The sequence below is a fragment of the Camellia sinensis genome, chromosome 14, assembly GCF_055761805.1.
Source record: "Camellia sinensis isolate YWXY chromosome 14, ASM5576180v1, whole genome shotgun sequence".
In the NCBI taxonomy this organism is placed as follows: Eukaryota; Viridiplantae; Streptophyta; class Magnoliopsida; order Ericales; family Theaceae; genus Camellia; species Camellia sinensis.
The window spans coordinates 63,338,644-63,359,497 of record NC_138974.1 but is presented as its reverse complement, the minus strand read 5'-3'; the positions used below and the strand labels follow the sequence as shown (position 1 = coordinate 63,359,497).

At 35.4% G+C, this 20,854-nt stretch overlaps 1 protein-coding gene across 3 annotated transcripts; it reads left to right on the top strand.

Moving 5' to 3' along the window:
• The first annotated feature begins 973 nt into the window (after nucleotides 1-973).
• On the top strand, nucleotides 974-19,189 carry VLN1 (villin-like 1). 3 transcript variants are annotated; one of them, XM_082906931.1, is made up of 24 exons: nucleotides 974-1,305; nucleotides 1,509-1,582; nucleotides 2,601-2,709; nucleotides 3,870-3,969; nucleotides 4,180-4,248; nucleotides 5,046-5,282; nucleotides 5,798-5,975; nucleotides 6,061-6,193; nucleotides 6,606-6,771; nucleotides 12,460-12,607; nucleotides 12,741-12,826; nucleotides 12,930-13,085; nucleotides 13,952-14,020; nucleotides 14,522-14,590; nucleotides 14,704-14,841; nucleotides 15,140-15,268; nucleotides 15,372-15,519; nucleotides 15,659-15,681; nucleotides 16,795-16,935; nucleotides 17,051-17,176; nucleotides 17,315-17,377; nucleotides 17,491-17,710; nucleotides 18,168-18,304; nucleotides 18,753-19,189. In XM_082906931.1, the coding sequence occupies exons 3-24, from the start codon at nucleotides 2,657-2,659 to the stop codon at nucleotides 18,864-18,866; spliced, it is 2,703 nt and encodes a 900-aa protein (XP_082763057.1). In that variant the 5' UTR covers nucleotides 974-1,305; nucleotides 1,509-1,582; nucleotides 2,601-2,656; the 3' UTR covers nucleotides 18,867-19,189. The 3 variants fall into 3 exon arrangements, with proteins under 3 accessions (XP_082763057.1, XP_028103644.2, XP_082763058.1); XM_028247843.2 differs by having other exon boundaries at nucleotides 975-1,355; XM_082906932.1 differs by lacking the exon at nucleotides 13,952-14,020 and having other exon boundaries at nucleotides 975-1,305.
• The last annotated feature ends 1,665 nt before the right edge of the window (nucleotides 19,190-20,854 follow it).

The following is a 20,854-nucleotide window of genomic DNA, read 5'->3' as shown; positions in this document are numbered from 1 at the left end:
AATACAAATCTCAAGGGGTGTGGATGTAATTTACCCTATCATTTATTGTTTAACAAAATACACTAATATATAATTTTATGGAATAATTTGAAAACTGCAAAAAAATAATTAAAATTCAAGTGGTGATTGGTAAAATGCTGAATTTTTTTAATTAATCATTTATTTTATAAAATATAAGTGTTGAAATAAAACAAAATATTTGAATGTACAACTTAAAGTTTTAAATTTATTACTTCTATATTTTTTCATTCACATTTTGTGTTATGGTAGTGGCAGACATGAAGGTGACGAAAATGTCTATGGCAGAGGGATAGTAATTGTTATCATGGTGGACAAATGGTGTATTGGATGTAAAACAATAGTAATTGTAAGTGATAAGTAGTAGGTGGTGATGAAATGATGTTTGTGGTTTTGGCAAAAATGATAATAATAACATAGAAGATGAAAGTGACAATAGTTACAATGGTGGTAGTGATTGTAATGTTGGAATGATGTTAGTAGCTATATTAAGATTGTGGTGGTGGTAGTGGTAGTGGTGGAAGTTGTGATAGTATAGTAAAGAAATATTGTTAGAAAGGCAATACGGTGGTGTGGTGATGACAGTGGTGTCGACAATGAGTTGATATCATAATAGGATACATTAATACTTCTCAATAAATAATTATAAATTTCATAAAAATTAAGTAGAATTACACTATTTAAAATTTCATTAATATTTAACTTATATTATAAAAATCATTTAAAATCATATTAATTGTTATCATTAAATAAATTTAATTAATTTTCGCTTAATATATTAAAATTTAAATATTTAATTTAGTTATCAAACACTATATGAAAAATAATTTAATTAATTTTTCTTTGGCCCATGAAAAATATATTTTCGAGAAAGATTTTCGCCCAATCAGCGCAAAAGCGGACGGTGTCATGTCCAATTCCACCAACAAAAATAGACAACTGCACTAACAGCATCGGTTGACCAAATTCTTTGTTTGGGTACGGGTATTCGGACAGCAAAATGTAAATTAACATTTTCCCGCATGAAATGGAAAATCCAAATCCCTGCAAATCCGTTGAATTTGGATCCTGATTAGAAAAAAGAAAAGAAAAGAAAGTTGAATCCCAGTGTGAGAGAGAGAGAGAGAGAGAGAGAAGCTTCAAAACACCTCACATGGCGCTTGGCTGTCTCGCAGAGGCAGAGCCCAGTGACGAAGACAATCCACCCCATTATCATCTCATTTTTCTCTCTCTCAGCTGAGACAAAAAACTTCACTTTGTGGGTCCCACTTTCGGTGCAAGATAAAGGCAAGCACTGCATTATACACAGTCCCTTTTCTTTTCTTTCAAAATTTTCGGTATCCACATTGTCTCTTTCTCCATCTACCTTTCCACATCTCCGTTACTTTTGATTTAATTTGGTTTTTAATAAATTTGTATTTAATGGGTCAAAAATAAAATGAGAATATACTTATAATTGTTCTTTTCCTTTTTACTCTCTATCTATCAAGGCTCATCCCAAACTACCCATTTTGGATCTTTCAAAGATTTCCAAAGCTTCAATTCAGTTCCCAACTGTTAACAGGTAACAAGATCTGCTTAAATGTTTTGTGATTTGTTATCTTATAATTTGTTTACTTGTATGTCATCATTGGATTATTTATCTTTATTGGGGTGTGATTTTGGAGTATGTACACATGATGGTAGAGTGAGGATATGGTTATTGTATAATTGTATCAAATACAAATCTAGCGTTGTATTGTTGAAAGAGATTGCTGGACAAAAATGTAGATTCATTGATTGTGATTACATTTTCATCAGCTCAAATGATGTCCTGTGCTGATTATTGGAGATTGGCCACAAGATGCAAGTTTTAGGTTTTTTATTTTATTTTCTCCTCCTCCTCCTCCTCCTTCATCTCTCTTGTTTTTGTGTGCGTGTGTTTTTTTAATTAATTGGTTGCCAGGCTTTTTTTTTCAATGTAGTTCAAGTGTATTCAACATGCATGTGTCATAATTTCTCGCTTAGCCTACTTCTTTTTACTTTGATTCATTAAAGACATTGATAAGTGGGGAATTTGATGACATAAAATTAATTATCTTGACATGTCATGGAAATGAGATATTTTGTTTGATTTTGGAAGCAACCCTTGTAGAATATTTGTCACGAAACAAAACAGGTGATATCACACAATTAAAAGGCATTATTTCAAAAAATTGATGGCAAAAAAAGTAAATAATGTATTTACTTGAATCCCTTCAATTCTATATATATGTGGATGTTCATGAGCCCCCATACACCAGTTTGTGAGTATGAGTTTTAGAGCAAAGGCTGACTTCAAATTGCCGTGAAGAACTACTAGAACTTATGTGGAATAGGTTGGGAAACACATTTTGTTGTTCCTTTTTTCTGATGCCTTCTACTTGGTTATAAATTACAATTGGACTCAAAATGGAGAAACATGAGCATCTTTGAAGTTGTGTTATCCCTGATGCATGATATTTGTCATTTTATAGACATATGACATATCAATTTTTAACGAGTATAATACATGAACCGCCTGTATAATGTGGCAATAACAGATGCTAATCCCTTTGCTGCAGAATATATTGCAAGAAAGTGCGGAATGTTTCCGGAAGGATCAGATATATAGCAGGCAATGGCTTATTTTGGTACTGTTGACCCTGCATTGCAGGGTGCAGGAGCAAAGTTGTATCCATATTATGGTTTTCTTTAATTATGCCTTATTAAACACTTTATTAAAGTTGGCTGTGCCTTTTAGATCAACACTGGTGTGGGTGTTGGTTTTTGACCTTACAAACAATCATATCTCTCTGCCGAGATGTAGGGAACTTAGTTGGAGAGCACGCGGCGGAATAGATTAAGCCAACACTTGTGCACAAGAAGATAAGAAAAACCACGTTGGCTCGTCTACCCAGGGGCACTTCGATGATCAAGTTAGTCAACTTATCTCTCAAAGATATCAAAACAAAATAACACTAGTTCAAAATATACTTTAGACCCACGAGGTGCCCTCTTTATATAATGATCAGTGTCCAACTTCCTTTAGAAGTCTTACGTCATGGGACTCTATCCTTTACAAGGATATCACTTATCCAAGACTCCTCCTATTTGGATTAAGATCAACCCTCTCAAGAGTCCAAACTTACCCAAATAAAGAGTCTGTCATCATTTAGGACTCTAGTCCCTCATTTGAACATCTTAGATTCAGACGTGGTTTAACCACACCTCGGCCAATCAGAGTCACCCACGTGGCACCTCGGCTAACCACCTAGGCCATGTGGACAACTCAAAATTACGTCCCCACAACTGGTTTTTCTCTTCTCGCTCTCAAATGTCTAGAATTTGATATAGAACAGGCCAATGACACAACTCAGCTCTCTGATACACCCTGTTTTGACTCATTTTTTCTGCCATCGATTCTTTTTAGTAAAGATATTAGAAGTCTCAAAGCATCTTGTGTTGTTGCCAAAAAAATTCATAACCCAAATAACTTGTGGGACTTAAGGCTTGGGGGTTTGGTTTGGTTTGGTTTGGTTAACCTAAAGAACTTGTGGTTTTCTGAAGTCAAATAAGTAAAACATGTTGCTGAAATAAATAAGCAGTCAAAAATTGCCATTGACCATTGTTCTAAATCCAAATGCTAGATACCCAATCTACCTCTCCCACATCCCATTTACTGGAGACTATATTGGGTGTATTTTTATGCTAGATGGGTACTCATTTTGATATTGTTGAACAAGCACAAATCAAATTAGTCAATTACATTTTTAGGATGCATTTACTAGCTAGCCATTTTAGTCATCTCTATGCCGTTAATTTTGTTACTTCATCCTTTAACTGGTATTCAGTGGTTTAGAAATCTGGTGTGTTGAGAACATTCAGTTGGTTCCTGTTCCAAGGTCTTCACATGGGAAGTTCTTTTCTGGAAGTGCATATATAGCTTTGAATGTAAGTTCCTGGCACGGTTTGGCTTCTATTATGCGAAGTTATTGGCCAGTCATCAACAATTTCAGAAACCTAACTTCATCTAGAAGCTCATCTGATTTGTTTAGTGATTGTTGCAGCCTTGTTAATGATATGTGGATGTGTAACACATCTATATTGCCTCCTTTCATAGCAACCAACTTGACTTTATTTTTTGTGTTCTGCTTGAGACAGACTTTTTTGCTCAAAAATGGCACTCAGCAACATGATATCCATTATTGGCTCGGAAAGGATGCCAATGAGGTTTTTACTTTCTCTTCTCATTATATCTTTGGAATAAATGGCATTATATAGTAACTAAACCTGCAGAGGTACCGTAGCAGTAATCATTTTCCAAAGTAGGAGAAATGATGCTCATTTAAGGGAATACATCGGCCCTCTAAATTATTTGCCTCTTGATTAATGTGCTTGATAGTTTTGTCATTTGATCCATCGACTTCATATTTTTAATTAGTTGTATGTTTTGAGAAAATAAGGGGATTTGGGGCGAGGGCATGTTTATGAATTTGGAAATTTTGGACTAAAGACATGTTATTTGATAATTCACTTCATGGAAGGGTATTTTAATTTTTTAGGGAACTTACGTGTAGATCCTAATAGGTGCACTTATTGTCCAATAGGTCTTATGATAATTAATGGCATTTTTCATCAAATACTATTAAAAAATGTCACTAATCGTTAATTTTCAGCGACAGTTTGAAAATTGTCACAAAAAATATTAGTAATTATAAGTTTTAGCGACAGTTTTAAAAAATCATCACAAAAAAATCACTAATTTTCAACTTTCAGCGACAGTTTAAAAAATTCATCACAGAAAAACGTCACTAATTGTAAGTTTTAGCGAAAATTTATAAAAATCATGACAAAAAAGACATTAATTATCAATTTTTAGCGATATATGCAAAAAAAATCGACACAAATTATTTTTAGTGATGATTTTACCAGGACTTATTTTCAATAGGACTTGATAAGAATTAAGTCCAACTATTAGGACCTATTTGTAGTTTACCCTAATTTAATCTGTATTATGGAATTGGCAGGTGGACTCCGCCCTTGCATCAGACAAAGCACTTGAATTGGATGAAGCCCTGGGGTCCCATGTTGTGCAATATAGAGAAGTTCAAGGTCAAGAAACTGAGTTATTCTTGTCATACTTTAAACCCTGTATTATCCCGATTGAAGGAGTGTTTTCTTCGGGACCAGGGCATGCAAATAGTGAAACATACCAAATCAGCTTGCTAACATGCAAGGGAGACCGTGTTGTTCACGTTAAAGAGGTAAATGATTCTTAAAGTTTACAATTGTAATTTGTTAAGCCCAGTAAGTCAACTCTAGAAAGAAGCCTGCAATTTTCGTGGCCATTGGCTGATCTGACTTAGGCCTCGTTTGGCAAGAGGCTATTTTAGCCAATTAGCCAAAAAGTTACTAAATTAGCCAAAAAGCCAACAACCTATACCAAAAAGTCAAAGATTCTCTTTTCTCTCTACTTTTTGCACATCTTTTCGTAATTAGCCAAAAAGTCATCCCAAACATACAAGTTTTTTTTACCTACCTTTTTAGCCAAATAGCCAAAAAGTTACTAAATTAGCCTGTTCCCAAACGAGGCCTTAGAGCATAAAACATGCTATTTATTGCATAGCTAATCCAGGGCCTTGCATCTCCAACCTAGGTTATCAAAATGTTCTATTTTGCTTCTTTTTCATTTGTAAGCACCTTCATAGTGTTCTATATTATATGCCTGCTCACATACTAAGTATGAGTGTGTGACCTCTGTGTTGTACTTTGTGACCAGGTGCCTTTTACTAGAACATCCTTGAACCACAATGATGTGTTCATTCTTGACACAGCATCAAAAATTTTCCTTTTCAGCGGCTGCAATTCCAGCACACAAGAAAGAGCTAAGGCTTTGGAAGTTGTTCAGTACATCAACGAGAATAAGCATGGGGGGAATTGTGAGGTTGCAACTATAGGTAGGGATTTGCTCTGTACTTTTGGAGCTTGTTTGGTATAGAGTAAGAATAGATATTGAAAATTTTAACTGCTCAATTGGTGCAGATGACGGAAAATTTGTTGGTGATCCAGATGTTGGGGAATTTTGGAGCTTGTTTGGTGGATATGCTCCCATTCCCCGGGATTCGCCCTCTACTGTTCAGGAACAACCTGATATTTCAACTGTAAAACTATTCTGGTGAGTTTTGCGCCTGATTATTGTCAAGTCTGTGTTTTGGCATATCCACAGTTTTCGTTAGCCTGCATGACCGGAAGTCAATTTACCCACCAAAAAACAATACAGGGGAAGAGAGAGAGAATTCAAATCATCCTACCAAATGCTCAGAGGTCTTATATTTCTAATTTTGAGAAATTAGTGAACATCATTAAGCCATAAAAAATCAATTTCTGTAGTTCCAATGCACATAAATGACTGTGCTTCTTAGACTTTTTGATTTGCATGAGACATCCTTGACTGAGCTAAATCAATCTTCCCAGATTCTGGACAAGTCCAAGTTGCATGTGTTTCCTTTAAATTTTCCTCTTTTTATTTTTTATTTTCGGAGTGTGCCTTCCTCAATATAATCACTTTAAGGTTCTCTGATTGGCAGGATAAATTCTCAGGGGAAACTATGTCAAAGTGGGAGTGACAATTTGAATAAAGAAATGCTTGACTCAAACAAGTGTTATATGTTGGATTGTGATGCTGAACTTTTTGCTTGGATGGGAAGAAATACCTCGATCACAGAACGGAAGACTTCAATCTCAGCTGTAGAAGTAAGAACTCCCTTTCTTCTCTTGTCTTTCTCACTCACGCACGTACACATGTGTTAAAACCTACCATCACCTACTCCACCTACTACACCTACCACCACCTACTACCACCTACTACACACCTACCACTACCACCTACTACCACCTACTCCACTATCTCCTATATAAGGAGCCCCTCACCATTTGTAAAATACAATATATATCAATCAATAATACAATTCTCTATTTCTTTTTATACATTGAATTTTAACATGGTATCAGAGCAAGGTTAAGAAGCTAATAATTTTGCTTCACCGGCGGGCGGCAGCCTCACCTTGGCCGCCCGCTGGACCTCTACACATACCTTCTCTCCCGCTGTTTTGATTCGGAGTTAGCAGAAGCGTCACATATTGATCCACACACTGCCATACACACAGACACCACAACACACACATGGGCTGAGGGGGGATTTATCGCATGACAGCTCTCTCTCCCTCTCTCACATACTCGACCCGAATTACTGGCAATAGACGGTTCGGATCCTCAGCCGGAGGCTTCGATCTCCGCCATCAGCAGCCGTGGCTCCGGCGGCGCAACAACAACGACAAAGCCTTTCTTGTCGAAAGCCATCATCATCGTCGTCTAATCCGACTGTAATTTCTGGGCCGACTCGCATAGTCTATAGAGAAGCCCTAAACGAGTCTTCGGAGTCGGATCTCAACCTTCCCTTCTGGCAACTTGAAGGGACTCCAACTCTTCCTGCGTTTGGGTGTCTCGGAAAATATGCCAGAGGCCAGAGCTTACTGTAACCACAGTTCAAATTCTTCCTCTTCATCTGTCATTTCAGCATCCAAATCCCATGGATACCTGCTTGAGTTGGATCTCTGAGTTTTCTCCAGCCCAACCATGTTTACATGGAAACTAGGCCGATGAGTATTCGACCTACAGAGGAGCTTCAGAAACAAGCTACTGTGAGATCCTCTGTGCTGGAAGTACTGCTGGAGATTACAAAATTTTGTGATCTTTATCTCATGGAAAGAGTTCTCGATGATAAAAGTAAAAAAAAAAAAAAAACAAAAAAAAAAAAAAGGTTCTCCTAGCTTTAGAAGATGCTAGGGTTTTTACATCTGGTGGCTTGGTCACAGATAAGGTTCTCTTTTGTGGCACAGAAAATGGTCGGACTTCTTTTGTTCGGCAACTGGAGCCAGACTGGCATCTTTAATCAAACCCATTTTACTTTTCTTCTTTTATTTCTTTATTTTTTCTTTTCACCCACTCTCTCTCCTCACTTTGCATCCACCGCCCAAACTTTTTTTTATTCTAAAGCTTAATTGGTGCACTCCTTGTTCCCCACTTTCTTTATTTTATATATATATCTCTTTTTATTATATATTAAAAAAAAAAAAAAAAATCATCATCTCTCCTCCGTTTGATTTCAAACTCCATTATTTTTATTTATTTTCTCCAAACCACTTTCCTTATTTCCCCCATCTTTCATTTTTTATTTCAAATATATTTTTATTATTTCTTTCTTTATTTTTCTTTCACATTATTTTTAATCTTTTTCCAATTCCATTCATACCATATAGCTTTGCACACCAAACCATATTTTATTCATCTCAGGGATCAACCCCGATCACAATTTTACACCAAAAAAAAAACAAAAACACCAACAACAACAAACCACCACACAACACCAAACGCTTTGTTTTCTTTTCTGCAGCCGGTCACCAACCGACCTCACTTCTTCGCCTATTCCGCCGGTCTTTTCTTCTTGCCTCCGTCCTGGGCGGCCCTTGACGGTGTTGCCTCCGTGTTTCCCACTCCACTGGGCACGCTCACTCCACCCTGCTCCTCCACTGCAGCATATGGCGGCCCTCCAAATCGGAACATAACGGTGGCCTTCCGCTTCAGCTCCTTATTTTCCGCCTTTAGCACACTTATCTCTGCTCGCGCATCCTTATACATGCGTTGGAGCAGAGCCAGTTGGGCGTTTAACTGTTGCACCTCATTTGTCCTACTCTGCAGCCGGTGCGACAAGTTTGTGACCGCAGTCATGGTTTCAACACATGACTTCAATGTATACTGATTCGCCTCAATATCTGATTGCGCTGCCATTTTTTGCTCCACAGACCGCATAGGAAAGGTCAACGGAGCAAACTCAGGGGCGCTTGGTTGAGGTTCACGGGCAACCGCACCAGTTACCTCTCTTGTGGACTCGTTGAGGTCGGGAAAGAGAGTGAGCAGACTACGGGACGAAGAGGCCATGTTATGGGTTGCTGAGTGTTTCAGAGAAGGGCTGGTTACAGAGTGTTACAGAGTATCTCTCGCAAGACAACGAAGAGTTTCTCAGAGGTTTTTAGCCAGTTTTTTGTCTTAGCCTCAGCCTCAGCCTCAGCCTCAGCATCCGTCTTGGTTAAATAGCCAAGGCAGACACGCGCATCGCGCGCCACTTGACGCCAGACGACAAAACGGGCGCGCAAGCCAATGTGGTGACGCGACTCGCCATCATGTCCGGCACATCTTTTTATGACTTGGGCTCGCCTTTTGATGGCACGCCTTTTTATGGATTGGGCACGCTTTTTGATGGCACGCCTTTTGAAAGATTGGGCACACCTTTTGAGGGTGCGACTTTTTAAGGGTCCGACAAGACTCTGTAAACTGTCCCGACATTGATTCCGGTTAGCTCCTTCATGGTTCTGCCAAGACTCTGTAAACTGTCCCGACATTGATTCCGGTTAGCTCCTTCATGGGTCCGACAAGACTCTGTAAACTGTCCCGACATTGATTCCGGTTAGTTTCTACAAGGGTCCAGCAAGACTCTGTAAACTGTCACAACAACTGTCACAACATTGTCTGCTACAACGGTCCGACATGACCCCATAAACTGTCTTCTACATCGGTCCGACACGAGCCAGTGTCTTCTACATCGGTCTGCCATAACCATCCAGTCTTCTACAACGGTCTGACACGACCATACAGTGTCTCCTATCCATTTTTTATTTTTCAGATTATTTTCTTGTTTTGTTACTCTCTCCAAACTCAAGTTGGTTAGTTCCTATCCCCCTTGAGTTTGCGGGGGGCTGTTAAAACCTACCATCACCTACTCCACCTACTACACCTACCACCACCTACTACCACCTACTACACACCTACCACTACCACCTACTCCACTACATCTCCTATATAAGGAGCCCCTCACCATTTGTAAAATACAATATATATCAATCAATAATACAATTCTCTATTTCTTTTTATACATTGAATTTTAACAACATGCAGTATACACGTGCACAGTAAAATGTGGTGTTATAATTGTGTTTGTTCTGCTTTGTCTACAATGTAGTATATTAACATTCATTTCTCTGAGAGAATTTTACGGTCCATCCTACATAGATAGAACATTAGGAAGTTCAATTAGGAGATAATTAAATAGGTGCTAATTGAAAAGGTTTGTTAGGTTTTATTTCTTGGCAATCCCGTTTGACAAAACTCCTTTCAGTTGTATTTCTTTTCGCACTTTTATTTCAGTGAGGCTATGAGTGTTTAGATGCGAATCCAACCCGAATTGTGCCATTCAGAGAAGTTTGTGATGCTAATGCTTTCAAGATTGCCACTTCGCTGATTATGACGGGGATCGAGCTGCCCGGTCAGCTCGCGGGGGTCCAGGGGGCAGCGCCCCTTGGCGGGTCCGGGGCAGCGCCACGGCGGGGTCGAGGGGCAGCGCCCCCGAAGCAAAATGCAAAAATGCATTCAAAGTTGCCTGTCCGATCATGTTATATTTTTCCAGTTTTTCCAGTTTTGGCCTTCCCGCTCGAGCGGGGAAAGGGACGCTCGAGCGAAGATTGGAAGCTCTCAGCATCTCTGCAGTCGCCTGTAAAAAATACTGGAAGGTGTGATTTTACGCTCGAGCGGATTCTCCTACGCTCGAGCGGATTCTCCTACGCTCGAGCGCATCTCAGTTTATTCGCACGTAGTTTTTGGTCAGTCCGCTCGAGCGGGCTGTGTTGAGCTCGAGCGGAGATCGCGGGACAGATTCTATAAATTCGCGTGTTGGGTCAGATTTTAGGATGACTTCTCCAGATCTTCTTTTTTGGTTTCTAGGGTTTATATCTGGGGATACTTTGTGAGTTTTCTTTGATGTTTTATTGAGTATTTAACTCATGTTCTAAAGAGAGTACATCAAAGGTTGTGTTTTGTTCTACAAAAGAAAGTGTTGTTCTTCAGTTGTGTATTCTGAAGAATTCGAGCCTGAAGCTGTGGTGGAATCCAGAGTGGCTCATCAGAAAGACAATTCCGTGGTGAAGATGGGGTTGGAAGAGGCACATAGAGGTTGGTTCAATTAGGCGTTGTGGATTCGCTAGGTAATTGAGAGTATACCTGTGTAATTCCTTTAATTCTTCTTAGTGGATTGTCTTGTGGCTGTTGCCCGTGCTTTTTTGATCACAGTTGGAGGTGTCCAATTGTGGTTTTTTCCACGTTAAATAGTTGTGTCTCTTTGTCTTGATTGTTTGATTGTTTGATTGGGATTGTTATATTCTGCTTAAAATTGATACATAATCACAAATCAACATCTAGGGGATTTCTAGATTTTTCAAGGTTCTAGCACATAGTATATTGATGATGAAATTGTTGTGAAGACTGAATGATGAGGGGATATGTAACTTGAAAAGGATATCAATATTGTTAATCAATAATGACTCAAATTTTATAATTTACTTAAAGGTGTGGTGTCTGATAGAATGGACTTGCTAACTAGATTCAAAATTCGGGAGCACACCATGATTTCTTATTTCTATTATCACTGGAGTTATAAATGATATGTCAGATCAATACAAGTTATCTTTTAGGCTTGACATCAAGGGGAATTGCTGTGCTGTGAAAAGTGCCTCTTGAAGTATGTTTGTAAAAGTCTAAGTTGTTAGGCACATACACAAGTGGTAAACCTGGTGATATTAATCTGGTAATCTAAGGGAATTGTGAACTACTGCAGCTGCTTGAAGTTAACATTTGAATTAGAATTTATTGTCTATGATATTTGAAAGTAAAAATTGGAAAAAAAAATGAAAAAAAAGGGTCTAGAGTTTTTAGTGTCCTCAAAAGGATGTTTGCTTTCCCGGTTATGTATGATGTATCCTTTGTATCTTTGTTCCCTAATTTTTTATAGCATTCTTATCCTTGAGTGTGTTTTTGAGAAAAAGATGGCAAAATAGGTATAGACAACAGGATGGGGTAAGAGGGCTAGTTTGTGTTTAACTCTAAAATATTTTTTTTGATAAATAAGCAAATATTATTAAGAAAGCATCAAGAAGATGCAACCGTGTTTAACTCTAAAATATTGAACTTCCCAAGACTTAAAATTCTGAGAGACCTGGTGCAGCTGATTCATGAGAGAGATGCTTTGATGGGTAGTTGCTGTCAGTTAGCTTGTAAGCGAGATGTTGCTGATATATTTTGAGAAAATGCCAATATGGTGGACTAGTGTTGATATCAAAATTTAAGTTGTGCAGGTTTCATGTCTCCATTGAGATGTGAGTTTCTTTGTCTTACACATGAAAAAAGAAAAAAGAAAATTTAAAAAGAATATAATGAAACAGTGTTAATCTGTAAAAAGCTGTATGTTTTATAATCACGAATACAACAGCTTGTGCTTGCCCTTGTGCCCTTTTAAGGGCTTTGTTTCCTGAATGATTACTGGTTTCTCCTCCACAGGATTTTGTCAGATCTCAAGGAAGATCAGTTGGTACCCATTTAACTTTCTTAACTGAAGGATCAGAAACTGCATTGTTTAGGTCATATTTTGATAGTTGGCCAACAGCTGAACCAAAGCTGTATGAAGAAGGTCGAGGGAAAGTAGCAGGTTTCGTACCTCATTCAATACCTTATACAAAGCAAAATATAGGCGCAATTCGACACTGAAAAATAGCTCTGTAGAGTATTTCTAGTGGTATAGTTGTGTTTTTTTTAATTTTTTATCTCCTTTCTATAATCAGCAATATTTAAGCAGCATGGTTATGACGTCAAAGAGCTACCTGATGAAGACTGCCAGCCATTTATAGATTGCAACGGCACATTAAAGGTAATATATATATTTTTTTAAACAAAAAAATCCTGTGTCTTGATATTATGAATGTGAGCTTGTGTCATTGAGCATTTATTGTTTATATTGTCTTACATTTTAGGTTTGGCGGGTAAATGGCGATGAAGTATCCCTTGTTCCTGCTGCGGAACAGGCAAAGCTTTATAGTGGTGACTGCTATATTGTGCAGTATGCATATGCTGGCAGTGGGAGGGAGGAGAATCTATTCTATGCATGGCTTGGTTGCAGGAGTGCAATGGTGAGTGTGGTGTTTTAACAGGAATCTTCAATCTTCATTTATGTTATTTGTATAAACACATTTTGTTATGTATGAATCTAAATCAAATTATTAGTTTCTCACTCATCTAGCGAACATTATTAGTTAAAATGAATTCTGCATACCTAATTGCATCACAATTATTTTTTTAAATGGATTAATAGTTTTCAACCACGGGCTTCCAGTGGCCAATCACGCAATTTCAGCATGCAAATCTTATTGATGACAACTTTGTGTGAAGTGGTAATACTTTTTCATGGATATTGGTGCTAGATTCATTAAGAATATTGCTGACTAGTTCTTGTGGTAATTTTCCAAGTAGTGCACTTTAGCTCTATTAGTAGTATATATATTTTTGATTATATTATTTGTGTGCACAGGAGCTGATTATAGATATATTGTGTTGATTACCAAATAAATATACTATGCATTATATATATTAAACATATATTGTGCCTGGTTATACATACATATATTGTGCTGATTAAACATCTTATTGGTGACATTCTTCATTAAATTTACTTACATACCAAAACAAATATAATATACATTATAAATATTATACATATATTGTGCTGATTAAGTATTACTGAATAACTCATCATATCATTATTGCAACACATTGGTCATGGGAAAAGGCCTAAACTGCTATAGTGATGATAAAAGTTACTGAGAAGTGCTAATACACTAGTTATTTTGGTTTGGGAATGCACAATTTGAAACTTGGTATGTTTGTATTCCAATAATACCCTAAATTTAGTGATCCATTAAAAAAAAAAACCGTTCCTATTTCTTTCCTCACTTATAGTGATGATACTTCTTTTGTTCATTATCTTTTGACGTTGTAGGAAGATAAGGCTGATGCTATTTCCCATATGAACGCCATTATCAATTCAACCAAGGGAGATCCAGTTTTGGTTAGTTTTTTCTATTGCATTGTCATGGTGCAATGTATTGATATTTGTGCTTATAACTTAATCTATTTAACTGACACTAATGTGAATCATGCTGATGTTCGAGTACTAACATCTTCTTAAACTGTGCTAGCTTATGTTGGTGCAAAGTTATCGTTGTTGATTTTTTTATTTATTTGTAATTTAATGTAATAATCCAACACAATAAATAATTTTCTTTTTAAAGACGACATGCTATGTTGTAACTAGGATTAATCCACTTAATAATTGGCTCTGGTTGCCTGATAATTCATCACATGGTGTAACTATGGAGTAGCCTTTACACCAAAATTTCTCTTTCAGAGATGACTTTCACAATATGACCAGAAACGGTATTTGAAGGGATGTTGATGTAGGACAGTACTGAATTACATAAAGGAGACATAACATTGTTTTTACTTCAACTTTCGTTACTGCTTAATCAAATGATTTTCTCAAATTTTAACCTATATGTTTTGATTTCAGGCTCAAATTGTCGAAGGAAAGGAACCAGTGCAATTTTTCTTTATCTTTCAGACATTGATTATTTTTAAGGTTTGCACCTCATTGTTTCACTTTGCAGTCAATTTAGATTTTGTATTCTGAGTAAATCTACTGTTAGGCGTCAGTCCCACTTCTGATTGTTTTGTTGTTGTCACTTCATATAGGGAGGTATGAGTACACGATACAAGAGGTCTATAGCAGAAAAAGGTGTTCTTGATGAAACTTATGATGACACAAAGACAGCTCTTTTTCGAGTTCAAGGAAAGAGTTTGAACAACATGCAAGCAATTCAAGTTGATCAGGTAAGTTCTAGTGTCGAGCTTGTAGTCCCCGCCCTTTCTCCTGCCAGTCTTTTGCTTTGTTACAACAAAAATACGGAAATATGTTTTTTTTCAGATTTCTTCGCAACTATTTTACTTGTTAGGTGCATCTAGATTAGGTACATCTAAAAAGTAAAAAAAAAAAAATTGACTAAAATATGAAAAAAAATTCATTGAAGGCAAAAAAAAAAAAAAAAAACTTGAAAACGCTTTGGAGTTTGAAAACCAAGCAAAGTTAACTCTCAAATTTTGTATTTGTTGATTGATAATGCTGTTGCAGGTTTCAAGTTCTCTTAATTCATCCTATTGCTACATCCTGAAGGCTCAGACATCTATCTTCACATGGTTTGGAAATCTCACCTCAGCTACAGATCATGATCTTGTGGACAGAATGCTGGATCTTATAAATGTGTGTCTCCTTTTTCTTATAGCCCTTCCACACTTATTGCTCTTTACTTTACCTATTTTTCTCACCTAATGTTAACCATCACTTCTATCGATGCCATTCTCAGCCAACATGGCAACCTATATTAGTGAGGGAAGGTACTGAACCTGATCTTTTCTGGAATGCACTGGGTGGAAAGGGCGAATACCCAAGGGAAAAAGAGAATAACACATTCATGGATGATCCCCATTTGTTTATATGTGCCTTTACTGAAGGTAAGAAACATACCCTTGCCTTCAAATATTTCTCTCAAAAGGTAATGTGGTTCTGCTTTAATTCAGAATTATCCCAGCTGTGAATCATTGTAAAATCATGTCTAATGGGGGGTTCTGGATACCTTTGCTACTCGATCAGGAAATTCAGCAGGTGATTTCAAGGTACATTTCAGACACATTTTTATATCATTCATAGATTTTGATACTTGGTGCACGTTGAGTTATATAATTCAGATATAGTAGTACAGACAAGGTAACATATGTATTTATTTGTTCACCCCAAAAATAAAATGGGGATAAAAGAATGTATGTATGTATTCACAAACATGCACAAACTTAAATGTATGCTTGTTAGTAGCTTGTGGTCGAACATATATTTGGTTGAAACTGTTCCTTTCACCCTGTAGGTAAACTATTTGAAATCAATATTTCAATGTTTATAATCTAAGATACAAGCAAAAGTCAGATAATTCACTCATATTTTGAAATTTAATAAAGTTGTGAAGGAGTTAAGAAGTAGAGTTTTAAATAAATGCTGGGTTTAAATTATTTTTAATAAAGTAGTCAGATGCTTTGATACAGCTAGCTTTATGTTAGTAATTATTATCGCATAATTGATCTGAAAGAAATAACAGTACTTCAAAGTTTGAGACTTGAATGTTGAAGTAATTAAGGGTTTGAGTTTGTCTCTTATTTTTAATCTTCATTTATCGTTTTGGATCAAAAAATTCTACTTAATCATTAATTAGTGAATTTGAACTGTGAAAAAAATTAAAAATCTTATTATATGTTGAAATTGTCTCTCTTATTTCCCCTATTAGTTAAAGGGCTTGAGTTTGTCTATTATTTTTAATCTTCATTTATCATTTTTGGATTAAAAAGGTTCTACTTAATCATTTATCAGTGAATTTGAACCGTGAAAAAAATTTAAAAATTTATTATATGTTGAAATTTTTCCTTTTATTTCACCTAATGGTTTAACTAATCACTCTTAACAATATGCTGCTTGGCGTGATATTCTGCCAACTTTTTTTTTCTTTTTTTGAGTGAGTTATATATGGAGTATAATTGTTCTGCAAAAAATAATTCATCGACTTCTTTTTTGTTAATTCAAGATTTGTGATGCTGGAAGTTCTGCCGAGTTTGTTAGGTTTTTTCTAGTCTAAAGTAAATGTAACCTCTAATGTAAAATTGCATTGCACGCTTGCAATTCTTGTGAAGTGAGAGATGATGTCCTGTTCTTTTTTAAATTTCTGTGGCCTTTATAATTTGCAGGCAAAAGAGATATATAACTTCTCTCAGGATGATCTAACTACTGAAGATGTGCTAGTACTGGACTGCCACAGTGAAATTTATGTTTGGATTGGACGCCATTCAAATATCGGACCAAAACAAGAGGCCCTTACTATTGGTCTTGTAAGCACTGCAAATAGACCTTGAATTCTTTGCCTTTTTTTATGGTTAGATGGTTTTAGATTATTTGTTCTTTCTTGACAATTCATTTATTCTACTTTTACGTTGGAAGTAACAGAAATTCGTGGAGATGGACATCTTGGTTGAAGGCCTTTCTTCAGAGAGTCCAATTTATGTTGTTACAGAAGGGTACGAGCCAGCATTTTTCACGCGATTCTTTGAATGGGATTCCTCAAAGGCCAACGTAAGAGAATAATTTCTTAATCTGAAATTAAATTTGCTGAGATGCTGTTTAAGCTCTCTTGTTGCCTTTAGCTTGTTTTATACAATTTAGTAGTGCTAAGGTAATTAGACAATTTTAACTCCATTTCTGCACTTGTAGATGCTCGGCAATTCATTTGAGCGGAAGCTTGCTATTTTAAAGGGTGAAGCACAGAAAATGGAAGTAAGTGACTGCCACAGCATTTCATGTTCAGTTAGTATGATCTCTATATCCCATTTAAATAAAATATGGGACATTTCATTATTTACTGTCATGCCATTTATATATATACACAGGCAAATTTACGAAGATCGTGGAAAGCATACTCAATGGAGACTGCTGCAAATGGTGTAAGAAGCCAGTCTGTTGGCCCCAATGGACTGGCAAGAGGTTCATCTCCTGCATCCGGTGTTTTAGGCTCAACTGTCAAGTCTTCATACAATCGCCGATTTTCAAGCCCCCCTCCAATTACCCCGAAGCTCTTTTCAGGATCTTCTCCCAATCTTGGTGATCCTGGTAATGAATAAAATCCTTCTATTTGCCAATGGATAAACTTGATTTTTTTTTTTTTTTTTTTTTTTTTTTTTTTTTTTTTTTTTTGACATCCTGGCTCAACTTTTGAACAAATATAATGGTCTATGTGCAAATTGAATAATATTGAGAATTGACATGAAATGCCAAAAAAAAATTCTATGAATTTATGGCTTGGGCGTCCAACTGGACAGTATTTCTTTGACGGAGTTCTATACATGTAATGCAAGAACCATAAAATGAGATTGAAAAAATGCTGCCTTTTATGTTAAGAAGTCGGGAATGACTTTATTCTTTACAAATAATACCATTTCTCTCACATTCTTTCTTTTCGTTTCATTCGTTCACTCATTCTTTCTCTTTATTATTATTTTTTTAAGCTCACACGGTTCTCTGGTTCTTTGACTGGGCTAATCTGTTATCCATAATTTTTTTCTCGCAGATGGATCATTGGTATCTACTGTTCCGTCTGGAAATGCCGGAATTCATGATGGTGTAAACTTGTTAATCTATCCATATGAGCGGTTGAAAGTGGTGTCAAATGACCCAGTAACGGGCATAGATGTGACCAAAAGAGAGGTACCCCCTTCCGTATTCATCTTGGAGGAATTTGCTCCATTCTTGGTTCAAAATAAACATTATTTACTGCTCAATATCTGAAAGTGTGGAGGTTTTAAAATTATATCTCAAATTTTTGTTTTGATTTACAGCCATTTGATTTATTGTGACTCTTAATTTAAAGCAAACATCATTTAAAAAAAAAAAAATCCCCCGTTTCAACTAAAATTTATGACGTGGAAACTGATATCTAAGCCTCCTGGACACAAATTTACCACACATTTATAATCCTGTTAGTTTCATTGACTTTTCGACGCTAGCTTTTTGAAATTTCCACTTTTGAATTATAATTTTGAAATTTCCACTTTCGAATTATAATTTGAAAGCATGCATCGAAAACTTTCTAGAGTTGGGATATCTCATATCGGTCTCTATTTTGATCTGCATTTTCTGGTGGGTCATTTTGCAGGCATATTTATCGAACGAGGAGTTCCAAGAGATATTCAAAATGTCAAGGAAAGCCTTCTATGAGCTCCCTAAATGGAGACAGAACAAGCTTAAGATATCTCTCCATCTTTTCTAGGGTTTATGGACTAACCTGATCTTTTTCTTCTTACTAGAGACTGTTTTTCAGTGTTTGAAACCGAGATCTAGCCTGTTGGACCCTCAGATCATGCTTTTTTGATCATCCATATCCTAAACTTTTTGTGATCTTTTTTGAAGAATCCTTATCAAAGCTATTCTTAGCTTAAGGAAACTTGGTTGAGTACTTGTTTGGCTGTTTTAATTGTGAAAGAGTATTTTTGAAGAATCTTCTATCAAAGCTATCCTTAGCTTAAGAAAACTTGGTTGAGTACTTAAATTAAATATATTTGATATAAAATACATGGCACCATTGAGAAAGAATGAATGGACTCTTTTTTTTTTTACATTTTTTTAATATGTAACTTGTCTTAATTTGAAAAATAACATTTGGATAAAAGTCTAACTAGTTGTTTTCCAACAATTTTTCTTTAATTTTTCATTTAGGCTCTGTTTGTTTAGAAAGAAGTAGATGATAGATTATGAAAATAGTAGAAAGTGAAGTGAAAAAAAGGAAAAACAAATAAAAAATTATTTTCTTGAATGTATTTGAATAGATGAAAATTTTTATAAGAAAATGATGGGAAAAAAATATAATCACTGCATAATAGAGAGTTGTAGGGGAGAAATAGAGGCAAAAAGGAAAAAAAAACCTTGTCAAGATGTGTGGAAAAAAAATAAATTTCTCTGTATATTTTGTAAGAAATTATTAGCCTAACTAATAAGTTATTTGAGTTGTACGGAAAATTTTAATTTCTGTTACTTTTTAGAACTTTCTATCTAAACAAATACATTAAAAAAAAAATAATAATAATAATATATTCTTTTTCTATCTAAACAAATACATAATAATAATAATAATAATAATAATAATAATAATAATAATAATAATATTAGTACATTCTTTTTCTTTCACTTTCTTGTGTTATCTTTGGTTTTTTCATTTAAGTTTTGAATATATTTTTAAAATTTTCTCGAACTCAATCTAAGCAGGGCAATATTATTTTTTAGTCAATTTATTGAAAATTATTTTCTTTTTTCTCATTTTCAATGATAAACACATCTACGAAAAATTAACACAATTCAAACACCATTTTAAAATGGATTTAGCATAATTGAGAAGAATTCAACGTTCTAGAATGGAGGCTGTAATTTAGAAACTCTCCTTGGCTTGTTTATGAGAGATTTTGATAGATGCCAAACTTCCGTTCTTGAGTCAAAAACAAACGTCTAAAGATTATTTAAAATATGAAGGAAAAAAAAAAGTATCAGAAAAATTGAAAATGATAGGAGGAAATAATTGTAAACCAGTTGAGTGTAAGCGAGACTTGTGTTAAGGAGCTTGTTCCGAGTTTTTTTTTTTTTTGATAATTTGAACAGTTTATATTAGGGAAAATTATCAATAGGTCCTATTTTTGAGACTTATTACCTATTAAGTCCTATTGATAAATTTATTAATTGATAAATTTATCAGTCTCTTGGTTTTATGAATAAACGATAAATTTATCAGTCTATTTGTGTTTATGAATAAATTTATAGTGATAAATTTATCAATTTCTTGTTTTTATCGTGATAAATTTATCAGTTAAGACCTGTAAGTAAATAAGTCTAGTTAGTAGGACTGATTGGTAAGTACCCCTTTATATTGTAAAGTTTATTGAGTAAATTATCAATGTAAAAAATTAAATTGATTAGACATCTATAATAACATGATCATAATCTAATTATTTTTAAAAAAATTATTAAGATTATATTAACTGTTTATCTTTTAAAATATAAATATGCTCTTCTTCTAGAGTTATAAATGTCTAACCAATTTAATTTTTTTACATATATAAATAATTCGAATTATTAAAAAAGATTAACGACAAGCTCCTATGGAGCTTCACAACAGCCTGCAGTGATATCACGGTGGGAAACCTCATTTGGAAGTGAGAACTATGTCCTAACCATTTTCACATAATTAGTAATTAGTATTCTTATCACTAC